Genomic DNA, 23,478 nt, shown 5'->3' with positions numbered 1-23,478 from the left:
CCCTTGAGAAATCCTAAACGAACATTTAAAACTAAACTGAATGCAATTTCTTTAAAATCATAAGCTGAGAGGAATAAGCCTCTTTGTAAGAGTCAGAATTCTTTATATAAAAGAAACTTCCACACAAAATGAATGATGTCAGTGATGGAAGCATACATCTGCAAACCAAATCCCTGCATGACCAAAGATGCCAGTTCACTAATGTGAAAAGTGCATATTATATGGCTCTACGCAAGATATTTACTATATGTATTATGTTGTATTGATTGTTAATGTTGTATTAATATTTTTGATAGTATGGTAAATGTAGTTTTGTAGTTAAAATGTAGTTTTTATGTACCAGCCACAGGAAAATGTAAATCTTTCAGAGAAAAAGGAATTTACTACTTCCTTATCAGAAGAGACCAACTTCTCCTGCCTTGCTCAGCCCTGAAGACGCCATAGAGATTAAAGGAAAAAAAAGTGACACTAACCAGAGACAATTCTTTGTTTGAGTGGAATTTATGCATCATGTATGAAATGTATGAATATTCAACAGGCGAATGCTTTTAAGATTGTTAACAGGGGTCCTTCTCCGGAGCTTTTTTGCTCGGGGAGGCACCCAGACATCTGTAACTTTGTTTTTATTGTCTCGTATTGTCCCAACCCTAATTGTTCAATTTTTTACTCTAATTCTATTTTTATAACCATCTTATTTACTATTAAACTTTCAAAATTTTAAAAACAAGTGATTGGCATTTTTCACAATTAATAAAACTGAAGTCATATCTCAAAGAAACATTTACAACCATACAAATCCATGACACTAAATCCATGTTCATAATATTCTCATAAAAAACAAACCAAACAAAAAAAACAAACAAACAAAAAACCCAAAACAAACAAAAAAACCCCAAACCAAACCAACCAACCAACCAACCAACCAAAAAAAAAAAAAAAAAAAAAAAAAAAAACACCAAAAAACACCACAAACAAAAAAAACCCACAAAAAACCCCAGCAACAACAAAAAACCAAACCAAACCAAAACACTCAAAGTATCTAGTGAATGCATTCAATTTATCAATTTTGATTTCAACCGTCTAATTCGGACAAGGATCAGGCTTCAAAAATCATCTTCTCTACCTGCTATAAAACACAAAGAAAAAAAAGCTCTAGAGAACACGACTGAAAAGTGTCATATTAAATAAACTTTAGCCTCATCAGAAAAGTTGGAATTCGGTGGGGCTAGGGAGGAAGAATCAAAATCGGGAGGAAAAAAACCCGAAGCAGCATAATTTAATCTCAGAATGGTTTAGCTTGGAACGGATCTTAAAACTCGTCCAGTCCCACCACCCTGCCAAGGGAGGGACACCTTCCACTACGCCAGGCTGCTCCAAGCCCCGTCCAACCTAGCCACGGACACCGCCAGGGATGGGGCAGCCACAGCTTCTCTGGGCAACCTGTGCCAGGGCCTCACCACCCCCACAGGGAAGAATTTCTCCCCAGGATCCCACCTAACTCTGCCCTCCAGCAGTGGGAAGCCGTTCCGGTTGCGCCGTCCCTGCAGGGCGTGTCCCAAGCCCCGCTCCGGCTCTCCTGGAAGGAACTCCTTCCGTCCCCGCTCCCGCGGCTCCCTCAGCGCTCGCGCGCCGCCCGGCGGGGCACCAACGGGCGTGTGCGCATGCGCGCTGCGCGGGGCCGTTTCCATGGCAGCGGGAGCCAACAGGGGGGTGCCGCCATGAGCCCGCCCGAGGTGGAGCCGCTCGTGTGCCGCAAATACGAGATCAAGAGGCGCCTGGGCAAGGGCGTGAGTCTCTGGCGGGGGGTGGCCTATGGGAGATGGGCTGGCCGTGGGAGCTGGGGTGGTCGTGGGAGCTGGGAGGGCCCACGAGAGCTCGCGGGGCCCGTCTGGAGTTCAAGGCGCCGCGAGAACTCCAGGCGGCCCGAGGGAGCTGAGGGGGTGTTTGAGAGTTCAGGCGCCCGTGGGAAGTCTGCCTTTTGTTCAGGGCTCGGTGGAAGCTCCGGGTGACCCAGGGGACGTCCGGGGGACTGTAAGAGCTCACAAGTAAATAGTAAAATGGATCTGAGTCTCAAAGTACATTCTCTCTGTGCCTGCCAAATCCTTCTACATTTACTGTAATACCATCACTTCTGATCATGCTGCATCAAGTCATATCTTCTCCATAAAATGTATTTTTATACATGAGCCAGTGGTAATTTCTAAGATATGTCTCCCCAGACAGTCTTTAAACCCTCCCGATTTATCTGCTTTTCTGTTCTGGCAGCTCTTTGCTATCGTTTAGTTGTGTTGTTAGAATTAGTTAAGTATTTCCCTCATTATGTTCACAGAGTCAAGGAATCAGTGAGGTGGAAAAGCCCTCTGAGCCTGTGGAGTCCAACCGCTCCCCCAGCACTGCCAAGGCCACCACTAATCCATGTCCCCAAGTGCCACATCCACGTGGCTGTTAAATCTCCCCAGGGATGGGGGCTCCATGCCTGCCCTGACGCAGTCTGCGTCAGGGCTGCACAGCCCTTTGCAGAAGAGTTTTTTCCAATATCCTAAACCTCCCCTGTCACAACTTGAGGCTGTTTCCCAAATGCCAGCAGGGCATTATTGTAGCACTTACCTGAGGTACTTGTATAACTGTTTATACTGCCCGATGCATGGCAAAGGTAACGATCCCATGCTCCAGGACCACACATTACTGGGAAGCCTGCCTTGATGTTCTTACATGAGTGTTTCACCACTAGAATAATACATTGCAGCTCTTTTGCTTTTTACAAGTATTTAAACATTAAATGGGCATTTCTGAATGGGATGTGATCCCTTTGTGCTAAGGTGAAGCAACTCCTAGACTGTGAAAAGTCAAGATTCAAATCTTTGGCCTAAAATAAAATTAAAAAAAAAAAAATAAAAAAAGTGGATCTGTACCACAGGTGAGACTGAGTAATCATCATTTGCAAGTATTACAGTCATCCAGAATAGGGAAAACTCAGGTAGAAGTTCCCATTCCCGTAACAGACAACACAGCTTTTAATTGAAAAAAAAAAGAAAGATTTTGTGTTGGACCTGACAGTGCTGTGTTAGTGGTTAGACCCAGTGCTCTTGGAGGGCTTTTCTAACCTTAGCAATCCTGGGATGCTGTCACTACAGACTCTGGTAAAAAGTCTCTCTCCATCCTTCTTACTGACCCCCTTTCAGTTTTGAAAGACCACAGTAGGTTCTCCTTGGAGCCATCTCTTCTCCAGACTGAACACCCCCAGCTGTCTCAACCTGGCTCCGGAGCAGAGGGCCTCCAGCCCTCAGAGCATTTCCATCGCCCTTCTCTGCACCTCCTCAAACTGGTCTGTGTCTTTCCTGTACTGAGTAGCTCCAAGCTGGATGCAGTGCTCCGTGTGGGAATCTCACCAAAGTCAAGTGCAGAGGAAGAAATATCTCTCCTGACCTACCAGCCACACCATGGCTGGTAAAAGCCAGGTGCCTTTGGCATCCTGCCACCTAGGCACACCTGGGCTCATGTCCAGCCCCTGTCACCAGCACTGCCAGGTCCTTCTCCAGCTTTCCAGTCACTCTGCCCCAAGCCTGGCATGTTTCATGGGGTTATTGTGACCCAAGAGCAAGACCTTGGCCTTGTTGACCCTTGCACCGTCGGCCTTGGCCCATCAATCCCATCCCATCGATGCAGCCTTTCCAGGTCACACTGTCCCAGAGGGAGATCAGGTTGGTCAGGCAGGACCTGCCTGTCACAACCTCGAACCGGCTGGGCCTGATCCCCTGGTTGTCCTTCTTCTGATGCATCCCAGGACACGGCTGTTGGGGTTGCTAGTGTATGTTGTCAGCTCATTTCCAGGTTTTCGTCCACCAGCACTCCAAACTCCTTCTCAGGGCTGCTCTCCATACAGAGTCCTGGAATGACAGAATAGTCTGGGTTGGAAGAGACTTTTTAAAGCCTGCTCATTCCCACCCCCTGCCATGGGCATAGACACCTTACACTAGACCTGGTTGCTCCAAGCCCAATCCAACCTGGCCTTGGACACCTCCAGCAACAGGGCAGACACAGCTTCTTGGGGCAACTGGTGCTGGGGTCTCAGCGCCCTCCCAGGGAAAGATTTATTCCCATATCCCATCAAAACAATGCCCTCTGGCAGTGGGAAGCCCTTCCAGCTTGTGTTGTCACTCTAGGCCCTTGTCCAAAGTCCCTCTGGAGCTCTCCTGGAGCCCTTTCAGGCACTGGAAGGAGCTCTAAAATCTCTCTGCAGCCTTCTCTACTCCAAGCTAAACAACCCCAGCTTCCTCAGTTTGTCTCCTTAGTGGAGTGGCTCCTTGGACTAATCTCTGTCTTCCGTGTAGCTTCCATCACCTCTGCTTCCAGTCCGTTGTTGAACACATCCTGGTTCCACTGCAGGCCTGAGCTGTGTGCAGATGTCAGCACACTGCTCACCTGTCTGTGCCTCTCCGCAGGCCTATGGCATCGTCTGGAAAGCAATTGACCGCAAGACAGGAGAAACTGTTGCTATTAAAAAGATTTTTGATGCTTTCAGGAACAGAACAGATGCTCAGGTGAGAAATTATTGTCCTGATATATTTTGAGATGGGGTGGGATTCCATAGGTATTTTCAGCGCTTTTGTCTCTGAAAGATGATAATTATGCATGCAACAATTCAGTCTGCAGCTATATGGGGATAAAAAACAAGCTTTGTGTATCATAGCATGTACAAAAGAGGAATGGATTTAACCCTGTCATTCAACTGCATTTCTGTTGTGCCATTCTCTTGAGGTGGTAATAAACTGTTTTTTCTTTATTTCTAGAGAACATTTCGAGAGATTATGTTCCTGCAGGTAATGTCCATGTTCCCCGTCTTCTCTGAGTTTTTATTATCTCTGATGTCTAGGTATTTTCTTCCCATTGTTTTCCAAAATTCAGCAATCATTGATTACTGTTGATAACTCTTTAATTTCTTTTCTGCACCATCTTGGCAAAGAGCCTTTCAGGGTGAACCCACCTGAATGAAACACTCAATTTGAGCTTGTTTTTACTCTTTCCTACTCTTTCTCTATTTTTAGCAGTGTGTCTGCTGCAGCATAAGCACATCAGCACCTTCTGTCACTTTTTGCTTCTTTGTGGGTAGAAACTGTTTCTCTTACATTTCAACTGCCAGGATTGGAGGAGGAGCTGGGGTGGGAGAGGGATTTACACTCCAAAATTGTTTTCCTCCATCATGCTGTAAGCAATTTAATCACATAAAATAATTGAACCAAAAGAAAAAGGGAAGTTCTGCAAGGAATAACTTGAGACTACTCTTGTTTTGATATAACCGCCCTTAACAGTGGCATTCCAGTTATCTGTCTACTCCTCCTCAAACCTACCATGTAGAAACATCAATATTTTGGAGTAATGTTGTAATAACTTGTGATTTTCTAAGGACACAAGCGAGGCAGGGCTCGTGGAAGAGGTATTTCCCAAGACTGCCAAGTTTAAGTAGGAAGGAGATGATTTATTTTTACTTTTTAGTCATTCTTGAAGCATGAAATAGAAGCTGTAAACTTTAAAGATAAAAATATAAACAATTCCCTAGAAGTCAATTACCTGTAAGTTAGATCATCTCTGAAAGTGCAGCACTTCTGGAATGGACGGATGGAGGAGGAGCAGGGGAAAAAAGGATATTTCTTCTGAAGGAAAGAAGGAGTCACTTGGCAGCGGAGGGCAGGGAGAGGGAAGTGAATGTGCTATTCAGACTGTAGTTCCATAACTTTTGGTGCTCAATAGACATTAAGAATTTTAGTTTCCCCTCCTATTTTAAACTGCTTTCTCAAGGTTCAAAACTGAGGACTCAGAAAGGAAAAGATGTGCAAAATACTCTGTTATTCATAACTGCATGTTTCTCTTAATTTGTCTGTGCATAGTAATTTTTTGTTCAATCTTGATGTTTATCAGAAGGTCATTTGATGGACTAGGTTATTGCTTTATGTTATGTATCTCAGTTATTCTAATTGAGAAGTTGCTGTAGAGTCTGAGGTATGAAAGATTCTGGTGCTCTGGTCATTGCTTGCAGATTTTGTGTTTGCTGTTCAGTGTAGTTGTAGATCTACAGGTGTATTTTAGGCCAATTTTAGAATGTCATTTTGGTAAGAATGTTGGTAGCATTATTATTCTTTAAGAAAAGATTAATAGAACTGGCCCTGACAAGATTTTTTTAGTACAGATTTTTTTAGTGGTTTTTTTTAGTACAAATTGAAATTTTTTCATAACTGTCTGTTATCAGTTCCAGGGCAAGGCAGTGGAATTTTCCTTCTTAAATAGCACTCAAGTAATACTGTCAAGATTTAGCTGCATGTCTAGAACAATGTCTCCTTTTGGGTTAAAACCTTCTTTAGATCATTTGGATGGGCATTGTGACTATTCTCAGAATGAAAACAAAGTGTGTGATGGCCTGGCTGTGTATCACTGCTTTGGGAGTGTGTTTTCACAGGTTGCTGCAGGTGAATGTGCTGTTTTGTGAACTTTGCTAGATGTTACATGTTATAAAATGTCGGAGTATTATGAAGTGTTTACAGTGTGCCCAGCTGCACAGAAGTGGGGAATAAAAGCCGTTGAAGCTGGGGATGAACTTAATGATCCCATGAGGATTGTCAGTCTGCAAAGATGTGAGGATGGACTCCACACCTCCAGTGGGATACCTGTGTTCAGGTATCTCTGTGTGCTGTCTGATCTCCATGCAGTCAGTGTCTGAGCCAGCCCTCAGATCAACATGTTCGGATTGTTTGGGTTTCTAACTATGGATGTTGATGGCAACTATGATCTGTTTTCATGCCACAATAATTCTTTGGTTCAGTAGGAAATGTGAGGTGCATAAAGGGGACTGCATTTTATTATAAATGCTATAGAGGGAGTGTTCGAACTAATGTCTCATTCAACAGAGATTATTTTTTTGATTAACTGACTGGTTTCCTACTATGGAACAAACTTAAATCCTTTTTTTAGAGTTTATTTCAGAAGAAGCCTAAAGGAGGAAATAACATGTTTATGTTTGTTCTAGACAGTAATACAAACTGAAATAGGTTATTGTCCCTTTTTATGATTCACAAGCAAAACACATGATTTTGACAGCTGGGTCTCTTCCCTGTGCAGGAATTTGGAGAACATCCAAATATCGTCAAGTTGCTCAATGTTATCCAAGCAGAGAATGACAAGGACATCTACCTCATCTTCGAGTCTATGGGTGAGACTCAGCATTGCAGCAGCCATTCAAACACAGCCTCTCTTAGGAGTTATCTTTGTTATCATTTTGATGGTGGTGTGGTGGTGATATACACCAATGTTCATGATACTACTGATATTTACTGATGTAAATATATTACTGGTATATTACAGAGACAGATTTACATGCTGTGATTAAGAAGGGGAATTTGCTGAAAGACATCCACAAGTGTTACATTCTCTATCAACTCCTGAAGGCAACTAAATTCATCCACTCAGGGAATGTTATTCACAGGGATCAGAAGGTACATTTTGATCATGGTCTGTATCCTTCACTCGTTTCCTGTTGAACACTAAATGAAATCACAGTTTGGAAGGGACTTTCAAAGCCCATCCATTCCCATCCCCTGCCATTGACAGCTCCACTTTCCTCTATCCCAGGTTGCTCCAAGCCCTGTCCAACCTGGCCATGGACACTGCCAGGGATGGGGCAGCCACAGCTTCTCTGGGCAACCTGTGCCAGGGCCTCACCACCCTCAGAGGGAAGAGTTCCTTCCCAATATCCCGTCTAACCCTGCCCTCTGGCAGTGGGAAGCCATTCCTGGTTGTGCTGTCCAGGCCTGTGTTCAAAGTCCCTCCCAAGTTCTCCTGGCACCCCTTTAGGCACTGGAAGAGGCTCTAAGTTCTCCCCTGGAACCTTTTCTCCAGGGTGAATACCCCCAGCTGTTCCAGCCTGTCTCCATAGGAAAAGTATGAAGAAATATACAAGTATGAGACTAGTAAAAGAACCTTGTTATAGTAAAAGAACCTCTGCTATTCAGAGAGTAAAAGGCTAATTCATTCCGTTGTGTTCAATCCAGCCGTCCAATGTCCTGCTGGATGGACAGTGCTGTGTGAAGCTGTGTGACTTTGGCCTGGCCCGTTCCCTGTGCCAGCTGAGCGAGGACCAGCCCAGCCCTGCGCTCACTGAGTACGTGGCCACGCGCTGGTACCGAGCCCCCGAGATCCTGCTGGCCTCTCGCAAGTGAGTGAAGGGATGGGGGCCTGGCACTTCTCCACCACTTGCAAAATTTTTTGTCTGAAAGTCTTCAGTCTTTTAATTTTCAGTGTTACCAGACACAGTGTCATGTCAGCATTCTGTTTTCTCAGTATACAATTAAACTTCTGCGACATAAAATCTTCTTATGAACATGTACATGTTCTTCCTGTGTACTTAGTGTCAATGTACGTACATGAGCAGCTCATCTGTTTGCCGCCCTTTCTCCCACCAGACTTATTTCCTCTCCCTTAAACCCACAGCTTTACAAAATCTGCTTGAGAACATAAGTCCTCTTTTCCAAATTGAAGCAGTGCTTTTTGATAAACCTTCACAAAACATTCCCTAATCAAATGTTAAACCATCAGCCTGTTAGTCAGGCTTAGTCCTTTTTTTTAAAATTAAATATGAAAAAACAGAAAAGTAAATAAATAGAAGCGGGGTAGTATCCCAGATTTTAAATGGGGCTGTTTTGCAAACATCCTTATGTTTGTCCTATGTTTATGTGATGTCCTATGCCCACTGTTTGGCATTTACTTTGCTTAAAAATGTAATTCTTGAGTAATTGTGATTACTTTGTATGTGCATTATGACCAAAGTCAATTGTTTCCAAAGAACAATGTGTATCTTCATTCTTGGTCATATGAAAAGGACATAATACCTTGTTCTGGCATTACCTTTAATGTATTACCTTGTTCCTGCATTTCTTTGTAATATATTTCCTTTTATGCTTTCTTAGACTAGACTTTGAGTAGGATAAATCTTTTTTCTATTGCATGCTTACCAGTCTCATGATTCTCAAATGTTATTCAATTTATGGTTCAAACCTGTGAGCATTTATGTTTGAGAAGTCACCAAGCATGCTTTCTAGCAATCAAATCAATGTAGGTGATGTGAATACAGGATAATATTTGCTACCTTTAGTCCTACCTCTGTTCTATTCCTGTTTGTAGTTACACTAAGGGTGTAGACATGTGGAGCATTGGCTGTATTCTTGGAGAGATGCTGCTTGGGAAGCCTCTTTTTCCTGGAACATCAACAATGAACCAAATAGAGCAGATCCTGAGGGTCATCCCTGCTCCATCACCAGAAGGTAGGACTCTGCTGCAGGGAAAGGTATCAAAAGAAGGGGTTAAGGGTGGAAGAAGGCAGCCTGGCTGGGTCAGGGAAGAAGGTGTCTCTCATTCATTCTTGCACTTTTCCAAAGAAATTAAAATCTTCATCTTGAATGGTAGTGTTAGAGGAAAATAAGAAATTCAGATATTGTGGTGCTTGTGCATCTGTTAATATGAAAATGCAGGTTTATGAAGTGTATGATTAATAAATAGGAATTCAAAAATCAGCTTAGAAAATTCGTAAGTAAATATTCCATCCCTCTTCCATAGATCTCTGACTGAGTTTTATGAGAATAATTTCCTATGTTAATATCAAATATTGGCTTTCCTTCATAAACTGTGTAGCTTTGCTAATCCTCATCTTGGCAGTAATAGTATCTTTTTATTATTGCAGATATTTTGGCTCTGCAGTCAGAGTACAAGGCCTCAGTTATTAACCACATGAGCTCCCGGTAAGCCTGAGGTGTTTGTGTGTCTCAGATCATCTAATGTAGGACCGTGGAACCACAGAATAGTTGGAGTGGGAAGGGACCTTAAAGATCATCTCTTTCCACCCCCTGATAAGGACAGGGACACCTTTCACTAGGCCAGGTTGCTCCAAGTCCCATCCAACCTGGCCTTCCAGGGATGGGGCAGCCACAGCTTCTCCAGGAAATCATTCCAGTCCCTCAGTACCCTCACAGGCAATAATTTCTTCCCAATAGCCCATCTAACCCTGGCCCCTGGTAGTGGGAAGCCCTTCCCACTTGTGCCGTCACTCCAGGCCCTTGTCCAAAGTCTCTCTCCAGCTCTTTGAGCCTTTTAAGGCACTGGAAGGGGCTCTAAGTTGTCTCCTTAAATAAAAATTATTTAAAATAGGAGTAAGATTTTAACGCTGATTTTTTTTCAAGATACTTTCTTTTTCATTATGTTCACAATTATATTTAGGATTTCAAAACACAAAACCAGATTTTTAGATGTTATCTTCTTTTAAATTAATATCTGTAAATTACTGAGAAGTATGTTTCTATAATCTCAGGTCTAGATTTGTAGGACCAAGGGGCCAAACCATTCTAGAATTCAGTGATTATGACACACTTTGTGAGTGAACTCGTGTCTGGTGTCACCTTGACATAATTTTTGTCACTCCTGCTTTCACTGGGAATTAGACACTGAGAGTTTGTATAATTCTTTTCTGACTTTTAGGCAGCGAGTAGCATTTGAGGAGATTTTCCCATCCTCTACTCCACTGCCTGCCTTGGATTTGCTGAAGAAACTTCTGGTATTTAACCCTGACAAACGACTCACAGCAGAGGAAGCTCTACAGCATCCTTACGTGAGCAGGTGCGAGTGACACCAGTATGCAACTCCCCCCCCGATATCTTCTGAGACATTACAAACCTGCTCTTGGCACAAATTTTCTTTAAATGCATTACAGAAAAAATGGCAAAGCTAATTCTTTATTTTCTCCAACCCTATTTACAGATCCTATTACAGTCCTATTAAACAGGATTGTTAAACACATCATTTAACAATCCTGTTTAAATTTTAATAATTTTAATAATCTCTTTCCAGTCAGTGAATTACATGATGTGTTCTCATTTCCTTAGATTCCATTGTCCTTCCAGGGAGCCCTCTTTGGATTTTGATGTGATCCTTCCTTTGGGTGATGATGTTCAGCTGTCTGTGGCAGAATATAGAAATAAATTATATGAGGTACTTACATCCTATTTTCCCAAATCCTAATACTCCAGGTAACCTGCCATTCTTGCACACACTTAAATTCTGTCATTGTCTTTGTGTTCCCCTGGGCTCTCTGTACCTGCTGACACAGTTACACCTTGGTGTTTGATCAGCCTGTTCCATACTGTTGTAATCTTTGAGAGACCTTTACATGTCAAATTCCCACAGGGCAAAGAAAAAGCTCTGAAGCATGATGTCTGAGAAAGATTCACAGAATGGTTTGGGTTGAAATGTACTTTAAAGATCATCTAGTTCCAAAATTATACTTGTTAATTACCCTGTAAAAGAAATTGCAGATATTTATAAGTATTCCTCTTTGTTTTGATTTATTTTTCTGCTGTATTGCTGTATTAAGTCTAACCAGCTTTTCTGTTCTGCAGATGATCCTTGAAAAGAAGTCAAAGAGCCTTCCAAAGGAGCAAGGGCAGAGAGAAAACATTCAGCTGAGCCAGTCTGAATCCAGCACACTTCTCCCGGGCTTCAGCTCAGTGACTGTACCCACCAGAAAAGGCCAGCAAGAACCAACACCCCCTCTTCTAAACCCTTCACCTGTGCACACTGGGGCCACAGCTGGAGTCCAGCCAACAGGATCCAGCCAGAGCAAGGATTTGGCCAGAACTGTGTGTCAGAGATCGAAGAGTAGTGTGATGATGTACAACCCCATCACACACACCACTGTGCAGAGTAGGTACCACCCTCCTACAATGGGGTGTAACCCACCTTGGAGTATTGTGGGGAAGAGAAAATGAGTGCTGTAAAAGAAATGAAGAGAATTTGCACGGTAAAATGAGGGGCTGGAAGTGTGGGAGGGAAATGACATAAGAACAAAACACTGTTGAATGAGTGTTGAGTATGGGACTGTCTCTGCCTCAGTCAATGTGTTCTGTGTTCTTCTGATTTTCCTACTTACTCTTATGTTTTTCCTTCTGCAGGAAATGTAAATCCCAGTGCTGGGATCAGGAACTGTTCTGCACCACCTCAACAGTCCACAATTTCCAACAAGGAGAAACTAGGGAGACAAATCACATGGCCACACACTCGGCTCTCTCCTACAGGCGTGCAGAACCTTTACAATGTGAGTAGCTTAACTTCTAGCCCTTACTTGTGGTAACCTGGGTCACAGCAAGTCCCTGTAGTGCTCCAGGCAGAGTGGCTGGAAGGCTGGAAAAGGTCACCTGCTGGTGCTGATGACAGCAGCTGAACATGAGCCCAGGTGTGCCCAGGTGGGCAAGAAGCCAATGGCACCTGGCTTGTACCAGCCATGGTGTCTCCAGACGCCCAGGGCAGTACCTGTCCCCTATGGTAGACACTGCTGAGGGGCCTCCAGTCCTGGGGACAAGGTTGGGCTTTTCACAGCCAGAAAGGAGGAGCCCCATTGTGGGGCTGGAGTGTGTCCAGAGAAGGGAACAGAGCTGGGGGAGGGCCTGGACCAGCAGCAGTAGCTGTGAAAAAAAGGAGACTCAGGGAGGACCTTCTCACTCTCTGCAACTCCCTGACAGGAGGGTGCAGCCAGGTGGGGGTTGGGATCTGCTCCCAGGAAACAAGTGACAGGATGAGAGGAAATGGCCTCAAGTGGTTCCAGGAGAAGTTTGGGTTGAATGTTGTAAAAAAACCCACCTGCAAGGGGCTGTGCAGCCCTGGCACACACTGTCTCAGGGCAGTGGTGGAGTCGCCATCCCTGGGGAGATTTAACAGCCACATGGATGTGGTGCTTGGGGACATGGATTAGTGGTGGCCTTGGCAGTGCTGGGGAAGCAGTTTGGCTCGAAGGGCTCAGAGGGCTTTTCCAACCTCAATGATTCTGTGGTTTCATGATTCTGTGGTTCTAGTGGACTGTGGTTGCTGAGCTGTGACGATGTCAGTCCTGTCCTCTCTGCTCCTCCCTCTTCCCTGGTCTTGGCCATGCTTCCTCGCTAAAGTGCTCATCCTCACCGGGTTCTTTAATGACCTCCTTCTTCCTGAGCTGGCTGTCTGCTGCCTGGTGACTGCTGGCACCTGCAGAGGTGATCGGAGGAAGCTTATGACAGAGGAGGAGGATGGAAGGAGGCACCACAGATTGACAGAATCACAGACTGCTTGCGCTGGAAGGGATCTAAAAACATCTCGTTCCACCCCTCTGCCATGGTCAGGGACACCCTCCACTAGCCCAGGTTGTCAGAAACTTTCAAGCATGTCCAGTGGCACACTTACAACCCACCTTTTAGCCCCTGTGATTTGGAATCCCTTCCAAAATGTTTTGAGAGAAAGAGAAGCCATTTATTGCCCAAGGTGGGATTGTGGAGCTTGCTGCACATGCAGGTGTACACATGACCACTGCATTTGGAAGAATCTTGAGGGAATTGTGACCAACTTCCTGTGACAAGAAGAGCAGAAGCGGGAGAAGATCAGCCTACACGTGCCCTGAGTTTGTTTCCTGAGAGCATAGTGCTGACCAAAGCCAAACCTTTGTCTTATTTGCATTCCAGAAAGCTGATTCTGGGTTACTAACTTTTCTCGGCTTTCCTTTCTCACACAGAATCCCAGAAACTCTCAGTGTCACAGCAAAGATGTTCGTCCCCTTCTGAAGTCCAGTAAAAAGATGTTCCAGATCACTGCAAATGTGGGAGCTGCAGGTGATCCAAGGGCATCCATGGGCAGCTACTCCCAGGCCTATGGAACCATCAGCAAATCTGCACTGCAGAATCTTCCAATTGCAAAGGCTTCCAAAAACCCTCAGCAGTGACTGTGGAGATGTTCCAGACAGGTGAAGTAAAGCTCATCCCTCAGCCCCTGACTAAGCAAGGGCAGCAGGGGAGAGCAAAATATGAGGAAGTGCTTTAATCAATGCTTAGGGCAATGTCCTCCTTTCCTCTGGACAAGCTAATAGGAAAGGGAATCCAACCCCTCTGCCTTCCAGTCAGCATTCAAGGACACAGCCTATTTACTCTCACAGCCTGAGAACAGTGAATGCTGTCAGCTCATACTCCTTGCTTGAATTACTGAAAAAAAATCACAGAAAACTGCATTATTCTGATACTTGAGTAGTTTTTAGACATATTCTGGGTCCAGGGGAACCTCCTGCATGAGCCCAACAAGGCCAAGTGCAAAGCCAAGAGAATGCTCTGAGGGGTTGAGCCCCTCTGCTCTGGAGACAGGCTGGGAGAACTGGTGTCCAGCCTGGAGGAAAGAAGGCTCCAGGAAGACCTTTGAGCCCCTTCTAGCGCCTAAAGGGACTCCAGGAGGGCTGGAGAGGCACTTGGGACATGGGCTGGGAGTGACAGGACACGGGGGAATGGCTCTCCACTGCCAGAGGGCAGGGTTAGATGGGGCATTGGGAAGGAATCCTTCCCTGTGAGGGTGGCGAGGCCCTGGCACAGGTTATCCAGAGGAGCTGTGACTGCCCCATCCCTGGATGTGTTCCAGACTTGGAGCAACCTGGGATAGTGGAGGCTGGGGTTGGGACTGGGTGACCTTTAAAAGGTCCCTTCCAGCACATTCTGGGATTCTTCTGCAGTCTGCCTAAATGGTGGACACTCTTTTGAACAGAACAGTAACTGTTCTCTGAAGACCATGAAGACCTAACTCTTGACAGATAACTTACATCCCTTCACTCATTTCTATGACTGTTCTAGGCTAGATGAACAGAATTCATTATGGTCTGGTTTTGTTAAAATCACGTAGAAAAGCATTTTAAATACAGGCTCTTCTACAATATCTAACAGCTTCTCTGGTGTGTAATATTGTAATAATAAATCCTTTATATTGCACTGCAGAAAATCTTTTGTCTTTCAAGCAGCATTTGCTGTGTCTTCTTTAATGAATAATTGTTAGTGTTTATTGTTTTTGCTTTCAGAAAGCAAAGTTTCATGAGATACTATTGCTGAGACATCATAAAGGTGCTGCCAGTCTACAGTGGGACTGCAGGAATCTTTATATTCCTGTTTCACTTATGATTTTGGATACATTTTCCTCATTAACTTGAAGCTCTTGTCTCTGTCCCTGAGGTTTTACTCTACCTGTGATGAATGATTGTTATTACCCCTCAGCTCTCTCAACTGCTCATGCTGCTCCAGACCTGTCACCTCATGAACGGCAGTTACACAGTCAATGAAGTCACTACTTGGCCAAGGCAGGACTTGACTTTAGATGCTTATTTAAACTCAGATTCACCTGAAAAGGCCTCCTAAAACCAAGCCCTTCTCCAAGCACTTCAGCATCTTCAGCTCAGCCCCTAAAGCAAGTAGCTCTCTATGCACAAGGGAACAAACCACAAGCAAACCAGACCCTGCAGGTTCAGGAACTGATAAATACTGAAGCTGGGCCTGTGCTGCTGGAGAAGATCAGAACCACAGATTAGGCCAAGACATTGATTACAACTTATTCTTTTTTAATGTAAACCTTCAAAAAGGTGCCTCCTGTGTGTGATTCATTGTGATATACAGAAAAAGAGTAACTTCACCTAAGAAACCACTGAGATTTAAATACTTTTTTCAGTTAATACCTCTGTGTGTATTTATCTTTTCTGGCCGAAATTCAAATATTAAATTTTCTGTTTTTCTTTTTTTCCCCTGAAATTTAAATGGTTTTGTCTGCTGAAAATATTCCTTGGGTTTAACAGAGACTATCACTTAGTTCTGTACAGTAACAGAGACGTGTTTTTTAAGCATGTTGTCATTTTAATTGTTTTATTTGGAACATACTGTGATAAGGTTGTTTGATACCACCTGACTATTGAGCAAACTGTGCCGTGGGAGGCTCATGCTGGATGCATTTCTGCTCACTAACCAAAAAGAGCATTGCCATTGGGGTTTGTAGCCATCATAGACAAGTTTCTTCCTCGTTTCCCTGTGACAGTCAGTGATTAAATGGAATTAAATAGGATTTCTAGGATCATTTTTTGGTCTTGAAGGTCCCCAGGATTTTGGGCATGAATTTTCCCATTTTCTTGTCTTTGGCATCTGTGTCATATTCCTCTTCACTGGGACTCGTGTGTTCATCCTTCTTGCAGAACACCTCAAACCTGCTGTAGACTCGCTTCTCCTTCCGCATGTTCTCCATTTTTTTCAGGAGGGTGTCTCTGTCCTCTGATGGCTGCCGCTGGAGGTTCCGTTTCTGGCTCCCAAAGCTCTCAGACCTGTGGATGTTGCAGCTTTTCTCCTTTTCCCCTTTTCTTTCCAAGCTTGTGGTTGATCTGGAGAGGTCAGGGTTGCTGGTGGATGGCAGCTGCTTGGCCAGCTCAGCTCTGTTCTTCTGGCTGTTGGCAGAGATCTGCTCCAGGATCACCTTGGTGTCATCACGCAAGTTGCTGCTGTACAGGATGTTGGCTGTGGAGGAAGGGAACCTCCCTTGTGTTGTCTGGCTGCTCTTGGGGGGGAGCGGTGCTGCAAATTTGTGGGTTTTTTCTTCCTCCATTGCTTCCGGGCAGTCTCCTATGGATGATCGTTTGAGCACCACTGCCTGCTTGTCACATTTCCCACTCTCAGAAGCAGGTTCCTCCTCCAGTTTCTTTTCACCTTTTGGGTTCAAAAGCTGCTTCAGCCGTAGTGACCCTTTTCTTAAAAACTCCATGGGATTTTGCTCTTGTTTTGAACAGTCTTCCTCAGATTTGTTGAGAGAGCTGTCAGACCCTTGACTTCTAGACAGGTTTTCTAGAACTGAGGATGTAGTACTTGTCCTTACCTGTGGTTTCTTAATTTCTGTGTTAACTAATTTTGGAGAGTCTTCTCTGAAGGACACTCTGTCCTTCTTCTCTGGAAGAGCCAATTTCTGAGTGTCTCCTACAAATATCAGGCTCTCCTTCTCTGGAAGAGGAGGTTTGTTCTCAATGGGGTAGAATCGGGATGACAGCTTGTCCACCTTAGTGCCAAGATGTGCCAGGGGATCTTTACTCAACGTGTCCCCAAGCTGGGGGGTGGATGAAGCCATTCCAAATGCTCTGTCCAACTCTCCATGCATTTTGTAAGTACTGCAGGAGTCTTTGGAGTCCAGCACCCTGCTCTCCAGAATCTTATACTGCACAGATTTGGTACATTTCTTCTCTGTATTCTGTGATTCCTCCTGTAGGTAACCCGAAACAGCTTTGGTGTGGGTGACCGTGCCCCGTTCCATGTCCTTGCCCACGGCTTTGTACTTCTCCAGCAGCTCGGCCACTTTGGAGGAAGCAGCTGTCTTGATGGTTTCATTGTCCTTTGTTAACTCACTGGACATTTGCTCTTTTTGGATCATCTGCACCTTTTCTATTGTGGTGTTGGGCTGATCTAATTTGGCAGCACTGAAAATCAGAGAGGACCTGAGCCTGGAGCTCCTCTGGATCAAGGGATTTATCCTGGACCTGAAAGCATCTGGTTTCATTATTGAGGTTTCTTCACCTGCTCTGTCAGGATCTGTAGATTCCTTGGCACAGTCAATTCCCAGTGGCTTGCTATTGAAAGGCGTGGGGGGTTTGAATGCTGGAACAAGGTCAGTGGGGTGCTTTGTGAGGGGATCCCCAAGAGCATCGTTATACGCCTCGGACTCCATTGGCATCGGGAGCCCTTCATCTGGTTCAGACTGGTACGCACTGAGGTACGAAGAAATCCTCCAGTTCCGTAACCCTGTTCTGTTTTCCTGCGTGTTCTTGTCGTCATCCTGGTCTTCATCCTTGTCCTGTAGGAACAGGCGCTGCTCCAGGCTCTGCTTCTGCGTGGGAGAAGTCTGGCAAATGAATTTCTGACCTATATTCTGCCTCCGTAACATCATTCCCATGGGGCCATTGCCTGCAGGGTTCAGCTGGTCAGAGCCATGCCTCACCTCCCTGGAAGAATTTGAAGGCACGTAATCCAGCCGTAAGGGGAAACCCTCTTGTGGGAAACTGGGCTCCAGTTCAGGGTATCGGGGTCCCTCTCCGTAGTCTTCCAGTTCATTGAAACCTGGCCTCCCCCCTCGAATCCTCTCAAAGAATCCTTGAGGTCTGCCAGGAAGATGGGGATGTTCAAACTGGTACTGGTAGAACTGGTCCTTCTGGAAATGACTGGATTGGATTTTGAACTCGTCCATGTTGTTCATGAACATCTGCCGTGTGTACTGCTTGGAAGAAGCAAAATTTTCAAACGTTCCTTCTGCAAAACTGTGTCTCTTAAAAGCGTCCAGCTCCAGCTGCTTGGAACGGAGAAAACCCCTGACCGGATCCATCTGGGAATTCTCCATTTCCACCTTTTTATACATCCGCATGGCTGACCCCTCCACAGTGTGCCGCAGCATGTCATCCCGTCGAAAATTGGAGAGGAAGTACCTGTCCGGATCCACTCTGTCCATGAAGGAGGGGAAAAGACTCTCATCCCTCTGGAACATCAGGGGGCCCTTTTTGGGAAAGAAAGGCATGTTATTGCCAAAGGGAGCCATGGCAAACGTGTTCTCTGCCTTTGCCAAGAGATTGGCTGGAGGAACGAGAGGCTCCGACTGTGCAAACAAAATGCGGAATTCTTCGTCAAAGCTGGCCACCAGCTCACCCTGGAAGATGTGCGCAATGCTCCTGTGAATCTTCTCAAAGGACCACATGAAACTGCAGAGAGAACAGAAGTGATGGAGGGTGTTACCATCAAGTAACTCAGCTGTACCTGTTTTCATTAAAACATATGCTCACCTGAAGCAAATTCTAAATTTTCTGGCTGGACAGAAATAGGGTAAAATAATAGCAGAAAATTCCCCTGCAGCTACTTGCTACACATGACTGTTCCCCAAACTAACAGCTTGATTGATTTGGAATCACATCTTTGCAGAGAATTTTACAAGACAATAAATTATTTCTGTTCTAAAAAGTCAGTCAGTTGTGTCACCTAGTGTGTGAGCTGATGATAATCCTTATGTGAAGTAGATGTTCCTGTCTTGAACACTGACAACAGTCAGTGTGTACCCTCAGCGCCTCGCAGGTGACAACCAGTCAGGGGGACCCCAAAGGCTGGGGAGATGTGCCGACAGGAGCCTCCAAAAAGACAAACCCAAGATCTTACTCCCGGGGTGGCACAACCCTTCCACCCACACAGTTTGAGGGGGACTGAACAGAAGGAGCTGGGCTGGAAATGAGGGAGGAAGATATTCAGTGTTATGGCGTTCATCCTCCCAAGTCAAGCTCTGCTTTTTTTTCCCCCATCTGCTGACTGATGGGAAGCAGGGAAGGGATCCCTTATTTTGTCTTGCTTGTGTCTGCAGGTTTGCTGTAGATGTTAAAACTGTACCACAACCGAGGAGTGTTCTCACCTTTACAGTTCTCTAAAACATCTGCTGGGAGTCATAAGGGGCACGTTTGTGAGGCTTGGCTTTTCCCACGGATTTTTTAATTCTTAATGGGAAGGAAGCTTGGTTTAGGGTTGTCTGGGCTCAAGGACTTCTTTAGTTGGTGTATCTACCTCCACCGTAAAATGGAGTACTTTTCCCCAAAAATTTACTCAGCGTCTTTCAGTGAGCAAAACTTTTGCCCCTGATATCCATGTGGAAGTGCCAGAATGCTGCTTTACCAATTCACCAGCCTGTCTCTCAGAATCCCAGACTGGTTTGGGCTGGAAGGGACCATCACACCTCGTTTCATCCTCTGCCATGTGCAAGGACACCTTCCACTAGCCCAGCATGCTCCAAGCCTCGTTGAGCCTCATCTTGAACACTTCCACAACTTCCCACTCAGAAATGGTACAATATTTGAAAGCCCAAAGCACGTGGGAGTGTGGCAGAAGTAGTCCTGAACAATTAACTTGAGCTCTCATAAACAAAAAATGATCCAATTGGAACAGTTAGTTGTTTGGTACAGCAGCAAATGTGAGTAATTATTTGCGAACATCAGGAAAAAAAACCAAAGTGGAATCTTATTATCAAGGAATGTGCACTTGGTCAGATTCTTACAACTTTTTCTTCATATACTGTGTTTTAAAATACCCTTTATTGTATTTGCTCATCTTCCACCATGAGAAGCAATTCATGGTAGGCTTTGAGTAACCTGGCTAAGAAGGTGTCCCTGCCAACAGCAGGGGGAGAAACTGTATGGGCTTTAGGATCTGTCCAACCCAAACCATTCTGTGATTCTATGATGACATTCTTAGAGCACGACAGGTGTTTATTCCATCACCCTTTTAATATATGAAGGAGAAATTATCCTACTGCAACTCACTAAAAACATTTATTCTGCCAAAAATGAACACTTTAGCTGGTAAAATTGTTATTCCCAAAAGGATGGTAATGTGTTAATGGCTGATCTCAATCCTAACTAAAACCACCCACCACAAAATCATCCACCTCTCTGTTGCCCAGAGAAGCTGTGGCTGCCCCATCGCTGAAAGTGTCCAAGGCCAGGTTGGATGGGGCTTGGAGCAGCCTGGGACAGTGGGAGGTGTCCCTGCCCACGCAGGGCTGTGGGAGTGGAACAAGATGAGCTTTAAAGTCCCTTCCCACACAAACCATGCTGTGATTTGATGATTCTATGAGTGAAGTTCAAAGTTCATCTGGTCCAGACTAAGATGCAAATCTTACACTCCTTATGCTATGGCAAACTCTCCGGGAATGGATCAGATGGGAGCTGAGCTCCTCTGCAGCCAGCCCCTTGCACAAAGCACCTGAGTGTCTCTCTCTCTGAACTGGACAGGGCTCCTCACCTGTAGTTGCCACTCAGCACCACCATGCAGTCCACCAGCAGGAACTTCTCCTTCAGGTGCCCCTTAAAGGACATCCCCGTGCGGCAGTAGTAGGTTGGGCCAGACACTGTCCTCACCCTCAGGAACTGCAAACCAGAAAAGCACTGACTCAGATGGGACCCTCATTCCCTCCCCTGCGTCTCCTTCCCTGTTTCCTTTTAACCTCCATCCTGCCACTGGGATCATCCTAAAACTCCAGTGGTTCTGCTTGCAGCCACCCTGATGTACAAACCCCTTTCTCAGCACATCTTCAGCCTTCACCCCATGTCGTGCCAGCTCTCCTCACTTTCTTCACACTCATCTTTCACCAGGCTACATTCTCCCCTTTCTCAGGTGTTTCCTGCCATACCAGCCCTCTGTGTCACAGGACACACCCCCTCAGGACACGAATCAGGTAGGGCAGGTCTTTGCTCACCTCCACATAGTTCAGGTTGACTCTGCACTTGGCAGCTGTGTCAAGGAAAAGCTGCGAGTTCATTTCATCCAGCAGGATATAGACAGGCACTCGGCGAGAAGCAGCATCCAGCACCTCAAACAGCAGATCCACATCCGTGAAAATGTCCATCACAATTGCCACCACCTGGGGAGGGGATGCAGGGACACGTCACCCACCTGTGCTGGCTCATGCCCTGACCAACCATGTTTCCCAGCTTCTCACACCCCAAAGCTGCACTGTCCCCACCTCAGTTTCCTTTTGAAACAGGAAACATCCAAATTAAAGGTTCCGTTAAGCACTGTGGGCTCCAAACTGGAAAGAGAATTTCTGTCCAGGAAAGTGCATGTTCTGTGTAAGCAGGTGAGGGGAAACCTCCCTGGGTGTTTCCTGACTCATCAATCCAATGATTCCATGAATTTTCTGGCCATGTAATCACACTGGATGGTGTATGGAGCTGGTCCCCCCTCCACTGCAACATCCATGTGCCATTTTTAGGTAACTTCCTGGCCAGCATTCAGGCAGCCACTATTCAGCTGCATCCCTGTGCTGATTATATGGGAAGCTTCACAGGTCTACCTTCCTGTCCTTCCCAGTTCCCTGAGTATAAATACTTGAAGGAGCCAAACTCTACTCAGCGGTGCCCAGGGAGAGAACAAGACACAAACTGAAACACAGGAAATTACAGTTCAGTTACAGAAAAGCCTCTGGGACTGTAAGGAGACCATCAACATGGGAACAGGCTGTCCAGAAAGGTTTAGTCTCCACCCTTGGAGATGCTCAACAACACATCCTGAGTGACCCTCTCAAATCGACCTCCTCTGAGCAGGGGGTGGGCAGGACCAGCTCCAGAGGCCCCTTCCAAACTCTAATGTTTTCGGATTCTGTGAACTCTTGGTGTATTTTAGCATGGCCTAGGATGCTGTGCCATGACAGCAGAGCAGAGACAAGCCTTGGTGCAGCCAATGGTGAATCTGAATCATCCTGCTCCTTTGTCAGGTTCTGGAAGCAAAATTAAGGGTATTGGCAGAGAACCTGATGTCTCCAGGCTGAGGCCTGGAGAAAAGAAGGCTCCAGGAAAATCTTACAGCTCCTTCCAGTGCCTAAAGTGGCTTCAAGAGAGCTCAGGAGGGACTTTGGACAAGGGCCTGGAGGGACAAAACAAGGGGGAGTGGCTTTACACAGCCAGAGGGCAGAGTTAGATGAGATACTGGGAAGGAATCGTTCCCTGTCAGGAGGGTAAGGCCCTGGTACCGTGTGCCCTGAGAAGCTGTGTATACCCCTGGAAGTGCTCAAGACCAGGTTGGTTAGGGCTTGGAGCAGCCTGGTTGAGTGGAAGGTGTCCCTGCCCATGGCAGGAGGGGTGGAACTGGATGAGCTTTAAGGTCCCTCTGACCCAAACCACTGCATTATGATTCTCTATTCTGATGCTTCTCTGACACATGTGTGATTTTACCTCTGCTTGAGCTGGGCTTTCCCTGTCTCACCTGCTGAGCTGCTCGAATCATCCTGCGAGCCTCCTCCTTAATGCTGGGGTTGTCTGGCGGGGGTGGCTGCACCAGTGTTGTCACCTCTGTTCCCCTGAACCCAAAGACCATCGGCCAGCCCAGGTCAAGCTCAGGAACGGCAAGATCTGAGTTCATGGGCCAGTAAGTCCCGGATGATCCGTCCATGTCATTGTCCCCAGCAGCGTCTGTGCTGCCCTCCTGGCTGGCGTACTGCGGCTTCTGGAGGTTCTGGATTATGTGATCAACCTCAGAGCCACAGAGGAAATCGGGGGCCGCCTCCTCGGCCAGGAAGCGCTGGTAACTCTCCTTGCCCTCCTCTGTGAGAACATCCAGGGCCAGGCGGTAATACTCCTTGTAGTGGGGGGGAAGGTAGTTGGGGTCGAGGGGGTTGTCCCCCTGTGAGGAGCTTTGGGATCGACGAGCCATCAGGGGAGGGAAAGCTGGAGGGAAAGAAAAAACATCCATGAGAGTGGTGTCATGACAGCAACACATCTTTCTCATGGAGCAAAGGCAGAGATTAAAAGAACGTGGAGCAATGCTGGAGAAAGTTCAAACCAAAGGCATGGGAGCCTGAAATTAGGCAGAGGTGTGAGTCATTTAACCATTACCTTCACAGAGTTAACCGTTTTGGGCCAAAATAAGGAACAAATCAACCAGGCAGCCCTGGGATAAGCAACAGAATGAACCAACTTTCTCTTTTAGGCTGATGGTTGTTAAGCTTCAATTTATCATTTGTTTTAAAATCAAGATCAAAGCTGTAGATGGTTATTATCTACACTCCATTAAAATTAATTTCCAAATGCTACAGAAGTTATTTACTATGTGGAATATGGCCCTAAACCAAAAGTGC

General features: G+C 45.7%; 2 protein-coding genes across 10 annotated transcripts in view; one reads left to right on the top strand and one right to left on the bottom strand.

The window, feature by feature from the left end:
* The first annotated feature begins 1,666 nt into the window (after positions 1-1,666).
* MAPK15 (mitogen-activated protein kinase 15) overlaps positions 1,667-23,478 on the top strand; it is a 24,555-nt gene continuing 2,743 nt past the window's right edge. Inside the window, exons 1-14 of one of the 4 annotated variants that reach the window (XM_040091385.2) lie at positions 1,667-1,787; positions 4,443-4,541; positions 4,791-4,820; positions 7,111-7,201; positions 7,354-7,484; positions 8,040-8,203; positions 9,169-9,308; positions 9,725-9,782; positions 10,516-10,653; positions 10,920-11,025; positions 11,433-11,736; positions 11,985-12,127; positions 13,568-13,795; positions 17,683-18,830. In XM_040091385.2, coding sequence (XP_039947319.2) covers positions 1,719-1,787; positions 4,443-4,541; positions 4,791-4,820; positions 7,111-7,201; positions 7,354-7,484; positions 8,040-8,203; positions 9,169-9,308; positions 9,725-9,782; positions 10,516-10,653; positions 10,920-11,025; positions 11,433-11,736; positions 11,985-12,127; positions 13,568-13,774 — 1,680 coding nt within the window. In that variant the 5' untranslated portion in view covers positions 1,667-1,718 and the 3' untranslated portion in view covers positions 13,775-13,795; positions 17,683-18,830. Of the gene's footprint in view, positions 1,788-4,442; positions 4,542-4,790; positions 4,821-7,110; positions 7,202-7,353; positions 7,485-8,039; positions 8,204-9,168; positions 9,309-9,724; positions 9,783-10,515; positions 10,654-10,919; positions 11,026-11,432; positions 11,737-11,984; positions 12,128-13,567; positions 15,817-17,094; positions 17,231-17,682; positions 18,831-23,478 lie in introns of those variants that run through there. The other 3 variants (XM_040091384.2, XM_040091387.2, XM_040091383.2) reach the window with 3 other exon arrangements.
* FAM83H (family with sequence similarity 83 member H) overlaps positions 15,922-23,478 on the bottom strand; it is a 24,772-nt gene continuing 17,215 nt past the window's right edge. For 5 of the 6 annotated variants that reach the window (XM_040091378.2, XM_040091377.2, XM_040091382.2 and 2 more), the window contains 4 exons: positions 22,608-23,068; positions 21,103-21,267; positions 20,649-20,773; positions 15,922-18,571 (listed from right to left, as the gene is read on the bottom strand). In XM_040091378.2, coding sequence (XP_039947312.1) covers positions 15,922-18,571; positions 20,649-20,773; positions 21,103-21,267; positions 22,608-23,068 — 3,401 coding nt within the window. Of the gene's footprint in view, positions 18,572-20,648; positions 20,774-21,102; positions 21,268-22,607; positions 23,069-23,236; positions 23,377-23,478 lie in introns of those variants that run through there. The other variant, XM_040091381.2, reaches the window with a different exon arrangement.

This window comes from Hirundo rustica (genome assembly GCF_015227805.2).
Source record: "Hirundo rustica isolate bHirRus1 chromosome 1 unlocalized genomic scaffold, bHirRus1.pri.v3 SUPER_1_unloc_1, whole genome shotgun sequence".
Lineage (NCBI taxonomy): Eukaryota > Metazoa > Chordata > Aves > Passeriformes > Hirundinidae > Hirundo > Hirundo rustica.
This window is presented reverse-complemented; position numbering and strand designations above follow the sequence as displayed.